The 12,891-nt window shown below is 48.5% G+C and overlaps 1 protein-coding gene and 1 pseudogene across 1 annotated transcript in view; both read left to right on the top strand.

Moving 5' to 3' along the window:
* Window positions 1–12,879, top strand: part of LOC112105235 (zinc finger protein RFP-like) — a 17,634-nt gene extending 4,755 nt beyond the window's left edge. Inside the window, exons 2-8 of the mRNA XM_024197940.1 lie at window positions 1,845–1,940; window positions 3,303–3,533; window positions 4,652–4,674; window positions 5,297–5,412; window positions 7,774–7,806; window positions 8,998–9,027; window positions 11,997–12,879. Coding sequence (XP_024053708.1) covers window positions 1,845–1,940; window positions 3,303–3,533; window positions 4,652–4,674; window positions 5,297–5,412; window positions 7,774–7,806; window positions 8,998–9,027; window positions 11,997–12,511 — 1,044 coding nt within the window. The 3' untranslated portion in view covers window positions 12,512–12,879. The remainder of the gene's footprint in view (window positions 1–1,844; window positions 1,941–3,302; window positions 3,534–4,651; window positions 4,675–5,296; window positions 5,413–7,773; window positions 7,807–8,997; window positions 9,028–11,996) is intronic.
* The window catches only part of LOC112124284, a 408,472-nt pseudogene that overhangs the window by 296,085 nt on the left and 99,496 nt on the right, over window positions 1–12,891 (top strand).

Here is a 12,891-nt window from a genome sequence, read left to right as displayed (position 1 = left end):
GGCTGGGATCGAGGGGTTCAGAGGGCGGGAGGGGGATCAGGGCTGGGGCAGGGGGTTGGGGCCCAGCCCCGGGGGAGGCTCAGGGGTGCAGGCTCCAGGCAGCACTTACCTCAAGCAGCTCCCGGAAGCAGCGGCCTTTCCCCCCTGCAGCTCCTATGCTGAGACGTGGCCAGGTGGCGCTGCCCCCTCTGCAGGCACCACCCCCTCAGCTCCCATTGGCTGTGGTTCCCAGCCAATGGGAGCTGTAGGGGTGGCGCTTGGGGCTGGGACAGTGTGAAGAGCCCCCTGGCTGCCCCTACGCATAGGAACCAGAGAGGGGACATGCCAGCTGCCAGCCCCGCTGCAGTCAACGCACAGTCAATGGCCTAGTCAGGCCCAGTTAACGGAGCTGCCAGGATCCCTTTTTAACCGGGTGTTCCGGTCCCAGCTGCCCTGGGGGTGGGGTGCAAACAGGGGTAAGAGAGGATATGACCCCGAAAAGTTTGGGGACCACTGCACTAGGCCCTGCTCCCTAAACACCTTACATGCTGAGGAAGGAGAGTTTAACATCAGCTCAGGATTCTCTTATAAGGGCTGGTTTAAGGGTCCTTTGTGCCGCTGCAATGATCCGGCCCCACTCATAGCGTCTGGAGCAGGTAACTTCCAAATGCCTCGCCTGGCTAATGCTTTTCTGTGGAAACTTTATTGTTGTTTGTTTTGAGGAACAAACAAATGGGGGGAGGGATAGCTCAGTGGTTGGAGCATTGGCCTGCTAAACCCAGGGTTTCTGAGCTCAATCCTTGAGGGGGCCATTTAGGGATCTGGGGCAAAAATCTGTCTCACGATTGGTCCTGCTTTGGGCAGGGGGTTGGACTAGATGACCTCCTGAGGTCCCTTCTAACTCTGGTGGTCTATGAAAAATTGAGTTTTCAACTAAATTAAAGTGTTCATGGAAAGCAGCTGCTTTGTGCAATAATGTTGGTTTTTTTCCTGGGGGGGGGGGAAAGGTTTTGTTCAAAACGATTTCACCTTAGCAAAGTCTTTCGCCTGGGCGTTTGTTTACTTCGACTCAGTGACAGATAAGGCTGCGACCTGCGAAAGAAGCGCTAGGAAAAGAATCTTAAATGTGTGTATCGTTCTTAATGTTGCTAGCTCTGCCCAGACAAGAGACAACGGCTGATTTTACACCCTAAGCCCTGGTCTTGCAGGGATCCCTTGCTTATCTCTGTATTCCCATCATAGTGCCACCCCTCCCTGGGCCGTAAGTTCTGTGCTATATCGCTAAGAGATACTGCTCAGAATCTCACCCATCATTTTAAATTTTGACAAATCTTTTGTGTTGCTGTTTTTATTATCTTAAGCCGGCCGGGAGGAGGAGGCGTTCTGACTGGGGATCATGTAGATGTTCGTGAAAATTCATTTTCAAATTCTTTTCTTGCGAAATGTCATTAAGTTTTGTGTACATACAGGATCAAGTGCGATATTTAGTTTTATTCTAAACTGGGGATTTTAATACCCCATCCTATATTTACAAGAATGTCTCTAGAGCCTAATATTCTGGTCTATTTAACTTAATCGAAGCATGCAGTTTGACTGAACTTTCGGTCTGTCTAAGGCATGTATATAATATTTGTTATTTTGCTATTGAGCTCATGGCTGACAGATGTGATGTCTTCTTCTATCCAGGGTGACGTATGAACTTTGCTAGACAAAGCAGATTGTCTTTATTCATATATAATTTATGATGTGTATATACATTTTGAAGGACAGCGCTTGTGAGTGTTTTATAACCGAGTTAATAATTGTCAACCTATAAATAACTCAGGAAAATACCCTCAAGTGCAAGTAACTTTTCTTTTCTCTAGGGACAAATTAGGAGTCGTTTGGAGATGTTGAAGAAGGAGATGGAAGGCATTGCTGCACTGAAATTGAATGGGGAAATAACAAGCGAGGAGCTGCTGGTACTTACTCATTAGCAAATGAACCTATGTGATGACTCTGAATACCATTGGAGTCGTACAGAGTAATGTGTGATGCTCTATAATGGATAATCACTTATTTATGTGTAACCCTGTAACCCTTCTGCCAGTCAAAGTTGGTAGCAACAAGGGCCAGGTTCAGTGTCTAGGGGTTCCTTTTTCCTTTTCAACAATACAACACAAAACTGGTTCGAGCCCCCACCCAGTGACCTGGGACAATTACACATCACCCTCTGGGCACCTCTAAGAGGCAATACTTCCCCTCTTGCAAGCACAGAGTCTGAGTGTAGCAAAAACTTTTAATAAAAGGAGGGAAATAATGCGGCATTAATTTTGGGAAACACCGCAAACAGGGTTTATAAACCTAAACCATGAGCAAAAGACCCACCACCAAGTAAGTTGGGCAGGTTCCCCTCAGGTTCTTAAGTCTAGTAACTCAAAAATCCCTTTATCTATCCCTTCTCTGCACCCCACTCACAGTTGCTGTCCTTGGACAGTGCAGACCCAGAGTTCAGAGGTGCATCTTCAGAGTTCATCTCCCACCCTGCGGGGGGGAGGGAGAGAGGGAGAGGCACCTTACTCAGGTAATAGCTGTTAGTGATTTCAGGTGTTAGTGGTGGAGCTTCACTGCTGGTGCACACTGGGCAGTCTCTTGCATCAGAGACATTGTACCAAAGCAGAGCTAATACTTAGACCTAGGTATCAGTGATTTCAGCTCTGCAGTGTGTAACAAGACTCTCAAGTGAGTCTGAATTACCTCTGTTATTACACACTGGAGAGAGGCAGGGCCAAATAGTGTCTGGGGCCCTTAAGCAAGACCCACACCACCACATATAAATATTTATCTCCATTCACTGGCCTTTGGAAGCCATGTCCCCTGCCTAGCGAGTGCTATTTAGTTGAGGGTGAGTCCCTCAGTCGGGAAATGCCAAGTACAGTTCTGCTGCCCTCGGTTCACACAGCAAGGATAACAACGCTTTATTACTCCTGCCCCAATAACAAGGAGACTGTGGATCCCACACCAGCCAAACGTGACCATTTTGGGCAAGCAATCCAATCATGCTGAGCACCTAGACAGGGTGGGTGTGCCCATGCAAATGAGATCAGCTCCTGAAGTCCTTTTCCATAGCTCACCACTAGATGTCAGGGGAGAGCTCATTCAGACTCTGCTTACATATGTCTATAAAGCAAAGTCCGTCATGGTTCTAGGGTGGCCAAAGTGGAGAATGCAGGAGAGTCTGGGTGAACCCCCAAAGTACCACAGACTCCTTTGGAAATGTTACTCTGTATGGGCCGTCACATGTTTCTCTCCACCCTTTCCCTGCTTGTGTCTGCTCATCGCAGCAACAGACGGAGAGCGAGAGGAAGAAGATTCTGTCGGAATTTGAGAAACTCCATCTGTTTCTAGAGGAGAAAGAATTGCTCCTATTGGCCCAGCTGGAAGTGCTGGACAAGGAGATATTGAAGAGGCATGATGAATTCACCACCAGGCTCACCCAGGAGATATCTCGTCTCGGGACCCTGATCAGTGAGATGGAAGGGAAGTGCAGGCAGCCAGCAAGTGAATTCCTGCAGGTGAGACTGTGTGAGAGGTACCCCAGAGCCCTTAGTAGACAAGTCCCTGTCTCTTTGCTATTGAAGTCCCAGTTCACAATACACCGCATTGCAGAAACATACATTATTTTATTCATTGAGGTCCTGATAGTACAAGGTGCTCAGCACACTGGTTCTCTGATCTAACAAAGCACTTAAACACATGAGTTTTCCCATAAATTTTGTAGATTTTATGCCCAGGAGGGATCATTTAGATCAGCTTGTCTGATCTCCTTCATTACGGGCCAGAGAATTTCACCCAGAGATTCCTGTATGTAGCTCACCACTCTTGGTTGACCTAGAGTGTATTTTTTAGAAAGACGTCCAATCTTGATTTAAAGGTCGCAAGTAATGGACAATCTGAGAATCAGTGAAGTGGCCTTCAGTTTTGGACTGTGAGGACTGCTACATCTGTGATTGTTCAGATTAATAGACTGCAGACAGGGCCAAGTCAATAGCTCAGGTCAGGCTTACCTGACCCATTGTGACATCAGAGGGAACTCAAACAATCATCTCCCGTCCTCTCCAGCTAATTTGCATGCTATACTTCTACTGGTTGGAATGAGTCCGTGTCATGAGGGACACATTTGTCAAGAGTTATCATTGGCAGATTAGCCCGCAACTGTATGTTAAGCTGTTGTGATGCCGTATGTAACTCACACCAACATGTGTTTTTCCCCTCTAGTAGCTGTACGGGTTTATACATATACAGATTTATGAGTCTTCCACTTCGTCCCAGCTAAGTGGGAGTAAAAATTTTAAAAGGGACCTAAGGGATGGATCCTCAAAAGTATTTAGGCTTCTAAACTCCCCTTCATTTCAGTGGGAGTTAGGTGCCGAAAGTCCTTTGAGGATCTGGACCTAAGTGACTTGGGAGCCTAAATCCCATTTTCAAAAGTCCCTCAGGCATTTTGGACCCTAAATCCCATAGGCTTTCAATGAGGCTCAGAATCCTATGTGCCATGGGGCTAGATTTTCAAAGGTATTTAAGCACCCAGAGGGATTTTCAAATAAGCAAGTTAGATACCTCAGAGCAAGAGGGATCTCCAGTATATGTTGTGTGGGACTGAACTCCCCTTTTCTTTCTCTCTCCTCTCTAGGACATCAGAAGCACCTTGAGCAGGTACGTGGCTCCTTCTCACTCCCCCTCATAGGCACCAACTTTCCCCGATGCCTGTGAGTGCTCGTGCCCCCCCCGCCCTTGGCCCCGCCCAGTCTCCACCCTTTCCCCACCCGGGCCCTGCCCCCATTCCAACCCCTTCCCCCCAATGTCCCCGCCCCAACTCCGCCCCCTCCCTGCCCCTATTGGACCCGCCGCGTTCCCCTCCTCCCCCCTCCCTCCCTGCCGCACGAAACAGTTGTTTTGCGGTGCAAGCACTGGGAGCTGGGGGGGGAAGTGGGCACGCGGTGTGCTCGCGGAAGAGGCGGAGCAGAGGTGAGCTGGAGTGGGGTGGGGTGGGGCGGAGCGGGGAGCTGCCAGTGCGTGCAGAGCACCCACCAATTTTTCTCTGTGGGTGCTCCAACCCAACAATTTCAGCAAAGGGGCCAATGACTGAATGGAGCTGGAACGGTCCTGTCACTTTTTTTTTTTTTTTTTTTAAGAATTTCTTTGAAATTTTGAAATTTCGGATGAAAAAAAGGGATTTTAAATCAAAAAAGTCTGATAATTCTTCCTCCCCCACTACATTTTTATTGTTGTTGAAATCAGTTAACAATGACTAACAACAGGCCATTTTTCTCCCTAGGTATGAGATGGGGAAGTTTCAGAGTCCACCATCCCTTCCTCTGGAACTGAAAAGGAGAGTCAAGGAATTCTCTCAGAAGCACACATTTCTGGAGCACACTCTGAGTAAATTTAAAGGTAACAAACTGTGGGGCTGTTCTTGGCTATGATTAAAATATTGATTTACTCGTATAGGGATCAAAGCCCCGTTGCCGTAGATGTTGTACACACATATAATGAAAAGATGTCTCCAGAGAGCTCAGAGTCTTGTCACTAGCTTACAGGTTATGCATGGTCTGCCTTATAGAAACCCATGAGAACCATGGCCACCAGTGTGGGTCACTTATCTTTCCTGCCATATTTACAAAGGGATAATAACTTTCCTATCTCACCAGGGGCAAAGGGAAGGAGGTGATGCTTAAGACAAATATTCCAAGGATTTTTTTCCAATGGGAGTTAGGTACCCAGTCCCAATGGGCGACAGGCACCCAGTTCCCCTACACCACTTTGAAAATTGAAGCCCAAGTAGCTAGTGGCTTGCAAAACACTGTACAGATATCAAAATTCATTAGATTGTGCAGCCTGGTAGCCCCATATACCCCAGCTTATCTGGATGATTTCCCCTTGCAAAGCAATTATCTGTTGGCAATAATGCTCAGATCCATCCCAGCATAGGCAACTAGGGAGCAGAGCAGGGCCAGATATAGTTGTTATTTTTTTTCTACCCCCTCCTCAAGGAAATTTTCAACAAAACCAAAAATGTTTGCAGTAACATTTTCCCTGAAAAAAAAAAAGATTTTTCATACCTTCCCCACCTCAAAAAATCAAACAAAAAATATTTCAGTCAAATAACTAAATATTTAAATTTGGAGATATTGCTGCAATGTTTCATGGGAGCTGTAGTTTAGGTGCCACAGGCTCCCATTCTCCTCTATGGCCTGGGCTCCCTGATTGGACTACATTTCCCATGACCCACCACAGTCTCCTCCTGAGGAAGGTATGCTAGGCATCATGGAGTCCCCGACTGTGGTGCATCCTGGGTGATGTAGTCCAGTTCAAGAACCTGTCCCATAAAGGAGAACGGGAACATGAGCAAACCAAATTACAATTCCCATGAGGCACCAGGGCAGCATTTTTGGCCAAAATCTTTTCAGTTTTCAGATGTTCAGATGTCAACAAATAAATTGAACATTTCTGTGGAAAGTTGCCACTTTTTGTGAAAAATTTCCATTTAGTCGAAAATCCAATGTTTCTGTTGAAAAGGAGTTTTGGATGGAAAAATTTTGACCAGCCTTTGGGGGGGGGGGGGGGGGGGGGGGGGGGGGAGTATGCTGTGTGCTGCTAGTTGCCGCTAGAGGGAGAATATGTCTCTAACTCTGAGAGGAGATGCTAGTTCTGTGTGCTCAGTGTGTAGCAGGCCCTATCTGTTGAGATCAGCCTGGTAAAAGCTCATATAAAACAAGCCACTTCCCAAGGAGGGTGGATCCCTGTGTCTCGAGACCAGGAAGAAGTTTCTGTATCCGTGCGGGAGCTTTGCAAAGCAAAGCAAACTCACTCTGGGTCCAGTTTCCAAAGCCCCGGGCCTGCTGCCATGGCTATAAGGGCTTTTTCCACTTTGTCCTCTTGCCAGTGTGACCAAGCCAAGCAATGGCGAACGCTGATTCTCACAGCCCGCACCCACAGAGGTCAATGATAATTACCCCAGTGACTCTGAGGACAGAATCGTGCCCTTCGTCGGGACAGCCTCACTTGCTCTCTGCCTACCTGCACGAGCACGGGCATGGGCAGCAGGTATCGCAGGCCAGGGGAGGCTAAGCTGTGGTGCTGCCCATGCTCTACCCCGTGACCCCGCCCTTGCGCTCCCCTGAAGCCAGCGAGGGCTCTGCTCCAGCTGGCAGCCAGGGGCGGAAGTGGCCCGAGGCGGGTCAGGCCAGTGGGGCCAGCGTGGCTGGGTCAGGCAGGCCGGGGCTCCTCTGGCCGTGGGGGGGCGGCTCAGGGCTCCGGCCACAGGGGGAGGCCTCGGGAGGAAGGGGCGGGGCCGGGAGCTATCCTCCCCAAACGGGGGGTGGTTCACCCACCGCCCATATGCACAGGGCAAAGATTTCTGATAGCAAAGGGCTCTTTCATCTAGCAAAGGCAGGATGAGATTCCACGGCTGCAAACTGAAGCGAGACCAAATCAGCCTGGAAATAACGCACGCATTTTTAACAGTGATAATAATTGACCACTGAGGCCACCTACCTATGGACATTGTGGATTCTCCGTCGCTTGGAAGTTTTGAAATCAAGACTGGGTGTCTCTTTCCAAAAGATTGTAGCCAGAAATTATTGACTTCATGCAGCGTCACTGGGTAAAATTCTCTGACCTGTGTTATGCAGGAGGCCCGACTGCCAATTTTGGTCCCTGCTCCAAAGAGTTTACTAATCTACAGTAGGCATCTCTCCCCAGTCAGAACAACTGAGATTTCACCTCTTCCATGTTTTTTCCCCTTCCTTCTAGAAACTCTTTCGTCTGAACCAAAGCCGGACAAAGGTAAATTTCTGGAGCTAATGGAGAATCTCATTTCAGTTGAGCTGACTCAGGGCAAGCGGATGAGGGGAACTTTCCTATAATGATGAAGTTGTATACGTGTATGGCTCCATAGGTGCTCTGACTCTGTGGGTGCTCCGGGGCTGGAGCACCCATGGAAAAAAAATAGTGGGTGCTCAGCAGCCCCGTGATTGGCCCATCTCCTTCCCCCCAGAGCCTCCTTCCCACCGCAGATCAGCTGTTAGTGGCGTGCAAGAGGTGCTGGGGGAGGAGTGGGGGGCGGGACGCAATATCGGGGGGGGGGGGGGGGAGGGGGGGGGGAGGAGGGGGGGCGGAGGTGGAGCGTGGGCGGGAAGATGTGGGGTGGAGGCTTGGGGAAGGGGCGGAGTGGGGGCAGAGCTTGGGGCAAAGCAGGGGTCGAACACCCCTTGGCAAATGACAAAGTCGGCACCTGTGTGTGGATCTCTGTTTACTGATCATCTTTCTCCCGCTCGATGAGAAATGGGAGATGGACACAGATTCCCTTTTATTAGTAGTATTACGGTAGCCCATAGAGGCCCCACCCAAGAACAAGGGCCCCATTATGCTAGGTGCTGTACACACCCTTCATGCCTTGTCCACACTGGCAGCGGTGGTTAGGGTATGTGTAGCTACATGTGGCGGTGAAAGGCTCTGGCAGTGGGAAGGCCGCAGGGAAAGGCTCTGGCAGTGGGATATGGAAATGGGATATTTCCAGCCCCCTACCTTTTTTCCCCAAAAAAACCAAAATTTCACCAAAATCAATAAAAAGTTAAAAAGTTCAATTTACTCAAATGGAATTTTCTGACAGAAAACTATTTCAAGGAAAAGTTTCCAACTGGTTCTAGAAGTGACTTTCCCAAGGTCACACAGTAGGTCAGTGGCAGAGATAGAAATAGTACCCAGGATTCTCGACTCTGATCTAGTACCCTTGCCACTAGTTCATGCTGCCTCGCTCTTGGCAGAGGTGCGGGGATCAGACAAGTCAAGTAATCCTAAATACCATTTAACTTTATTAACATTGTCTGATTAGAAAGAGCTTTGTGGGTTTCTTTGCATTTATGTCTGCCCTTTTGTATATGAAATGAATCTGCAGTTATGTTCGTTAACAACAGAAATATCTTCATAACGTTGACAGCAGCTACATTTAAAGTGTTTCACTTTTTCTCCCACTAGTGATTCTATCTGGAAAGCAGTTGGACAAAGGTAAATTTTGGGGACTGATGGTGTAATTGAGTACTGTATTATACCCAGGCAAAACACACACACAAAAATCCCTTTAAGGTGGGGTTAATTTGGGGTAAAAAAACCCAACATTACAGGGATGTTGCAATGATCCCAAAACCAAATATTATAAACCCAGGAAATTCAGAGTTAATCCTAATCCTCCTTCTCTATTTAAAACTTTTCCCCAAACCAACCCCATTTCATTCTCTTCTGTCTAAATCAATGGGTGGGGATTTAGGAGAAGTGGGAGTTTGAAATTCCTCCTGAAAAGGGGACTCTAGTTTTGAGCATTTAAGAAGTGATATAAGATCCTAAAGAGCTAGTCAATACAATCAGTGAATCACACCGTTTCTCAAATGCCATTCTGCTCTAAGCAAGAAAGCCCCATGAGTTTCCTCCAGGAACTCACGAATTCTCTTAGCTGATCAGATAAATGGACTCTCTAGTCCAGTATCCAGTTGGACCAATGGTCTATCTGGTCCTGTATTCAGTCTCTGATTGAAGCAGCTGGTAGTGGCTACCGAGGAAGGCTACCAACCCTCCTCCACAGTGGAATTTTGGAATAAGATGCCCATAGGGAAAATGACTTCCTGACCCCCTCAATCAGCTAGTGGTTGGCTTATGCTTGAGACATCAGGATTTATATCTCTTGTACATCTCATGGATCAGTAACTGGTTAAAAGATAGGAAACAAAGAGTAGGAATAAATGGTCAGTTTTCACAATGGAGAGAAGTAAATAGTGGCGTCCCCCAGGGGTCCGTACTGGGACCGGTGCTGTACAACATAGTCATAAATGATCTGGAAAAAGGGACAAACAATGAGGTGGCAAAGTTTTCAGATAATACAAAACTACTCAAGATAGTTAAGTCCAAAGCTAACTGCGGAGAGTTATAAAGGGATCTCACAAAACTGGGTGACTGGGCAACAAAATGGCAGATGAACTTTAATGGTGATAAATGCAAAATAATGCGCATTGGAAAACATAATCCCAACTATACATGTAAAATGATGGAGTCTGTATTAGCTGTTACCACTCAAGAAAGAGATCTCGGAGTCATTGTGGCCAGTTCTCTGGAAACGTCTGCTCAATGTGCAGCAACAGTCAAAAAAGTGAACAGAATGTTGGGAATCATTACGAAAGGGATAAATAATAAGACAGAAAATATCATAATGCCTCTAGATAAATCCATGGTACGCCCACACCTTGAATACTGCATGTAGTTCTGATTGCCCCATCTCAAAAGAGAGATATCGAAATTGGAAATGGTTCATAAAAGAGCAACAAAAATGATTAGGGGTATGGAACAGCTGCCATACATGGAGAGATTAAAAAGACTGGGACTGTTCAGTTTAGAAAAGAGACGACTAAGGAGGGATATGATAGAGCTCTACAAAATCATGACTGGTGTGGGGAAAGTGAACAGGGAAGTGTTATTTACCCCGTCACATAACACAAGAACCAGGGGTCACCCGATGAAATTAATAACCAGCAGGTTTAAAACAAGCAAAAGGACGTACTTCTTCAGACAATGCACAGTCAACCTGTGGGACTCATTGCCAGGGGATGTTGTGAAGGCCAAAAGTAAAACTGGGTTCAAAAAGAATTAGATAAATTCCTGGAGGACAGGTCCATCAATGGCTGTTAGCCAAGATGGTCAGGAATGCAAACCATATGCCCTGGGTGTCCCTAAGCCTTTGACTGCCAGAAGCTGGGACTGGACAACAGGGTCATGTTCTGTTCATTCCCTCTGAAGCACGTAGCATTGGCCACTGCCAGAAGACAGGATACTGGGCTAGATGGACCATTGGTCTGACCCAGTATGGACATTCTTATGTTCTTATGAACATTTTTTAGTGAGAGAGGTGAGGCCTTGCACTCAATGGCATTTCTCTGACTGTAATGTGATAAATTTTGAAGACCGTGTCCAATCAATTCTAAAATTTCAGGGAACCTTCCAGGCATCGATGGGAAGAACCCTATTGAGTTTGATGACAGTCAAAAAACCCAGACACCAGAAAATCCTGATTTCCACTCAGTGCCCATTTGGTACAGCATTGTGACATCAGAAGTATTTCAGCCAGTCATCATTCACTGCCTACAGTTCCTTTGCAATCCCATTGGTTGAAATGAGTCAGCAAATGATGGCACAATGATACAACTCGGGCTCCTCTGCCAGTAGCATAGGCACAGACTCCATGGGTGCTCCGGGGCTGGAGGACCCACGGGGAAAAAGTAGTGGGTGCTCTGCACCCACTGGCAGCCAAGCTCCCCACCCCACCCCCTGCCTCACCTCCGCCTCCACCTCCTCCCCTGAGCGCGCCGCATCCCTGCTCCTCCGCCTACCTGCCAGCGCTTGCCGCTGCCAAACAGCTGTAGCAAGCTCCGGGAGGGAGGGGGGAGGAGCGGGAACGTGGCTCGCTCAGGGGAGGAGGTGGGGAACAGGCAGGGCCGGGGCAGGGATTTGGGGAAGGAGTAGGAATAGGGGCAGGGAGGGGGCAGAGTTGGGGCAGGGACTTTGGGGAAGGAATTGGAATGGGGGCGGGGAGGGGTGAAGTCGGGGTGAGGCCGGGGACAGAGGAGGGTCGAGCACCCATCGGCACCAGTAGAAGTCGGCACCTTTGGCCAGTAGCATCCAATGGGCGGTGTTAAGGGGAAGTTGTTGAAATGAAGCTGATAAAACAGCAAAGGGAAGAAGGGGAGCAGTTTAGATGCCTTAATAAAATGTAGCTTGAGTGGCAGGACCTTGTTACGGATTCAGAAATAGACACTCCTGCCCCTCCCAGCCCCTGCTAGCTGAGCCTACGTCAGCAACAAAGTTGGTGACCTGCCAGTTACCCCATCTTGTGCAACTGAAGGTTTTCCTTATCCATTAAAGGCAGGAATTTTCAAAGGGATTTAAGGGAGTGCCCCTAACACTCTGATTCTCTCCTCCCTCCTCCCCCGCAGCCAACGTGACCCTGGATCCAGACACGGCTCATCCTCATCTCATCCTGTCTGAGGATGGGAAAAGCGTGAGATGGGGACCTGCACGGCAGGACGTGCCCGACAACTTCAGAAGATTTGATCCCGTTCCCTGTGTGCTGGGCTGTGAGGGGTTCACCTCGGGGAGACATTGCTGGGAAGTGGAGGTGGACGGGAGCAGTTGGGCCGTGGGGGTGGCCAGAGAGTCTGTGACGAGAAAGGGAGGGGTCAGCTTGGAGCCAGAGGAGGGGATCTGGGCTGTGGGGCAGCTGAACCCAATTCAGTATGTGGCTCTCACTTCTCCTTGGACAAGCCTGCCACCGGATAGGAGACTCAGGAAGATCAGGGTCGCCCTGGACTACAAAAGGGGGCAGGTGGCATTTTTCAATGCTGAGAACAACACTGAGATCTTCACTTTCATAGCAGTTGCTTTTGCTGGGAGAATCTTCCCGTTCTGCTGGGTGGCAGACAAAAGCTCCCAGGTCAGAATGTGTCACTGAGCTGCGAGATCAAGTATTCCTCTTCCCCCCCCCCCGGGCCTGGATCTGGCATCTGCTCCGTAGAATCTCCTGGCGGAATTCTAGTCTGTCCGACCCAGCTTCGAACACTCGCTTCACAGCAGTATCTGTCTGCCCACGCCACCTCCTACTGGAGCACAGAGAGAGCCCAGGTTCTCGAACGCCTGCAGACAATTCATGGCACAGACAGTTCCTGACCCCCTATACACTGCCCCTACTGTGGGATCCCTCCTCGGATGAGCAGGAGAGGATCTTTTCTAAGAGGAGAGAGATCAGAGGGATTAGAGGTGGGGGAAACAAAGAGTAACTGGTGAGGATGTTTATAGAAGGAAATATGAGAGGAAAATGTATAGAAGGAAAAG

This window comes from Terrapene carolina, unplaced genomic scaffold (assembly GCF_002925995.2).
Source record: "Terrapene carolina triunguis isolate 2854851 unplaced genomic scaffold, T_m_triunguis-2.0 Scaffold990, whole genome shotgun sequence".
Lineage (NCBI taxonomy): Eukaryota > Metazoa > Chordata > Testudines > Emydidae > Terrapene > Terrapene triunguis.
Note: the sequence above shows the minus strand (reverse complement) of the source record. Positions and strands in the feature narration are given on the sequence as shown.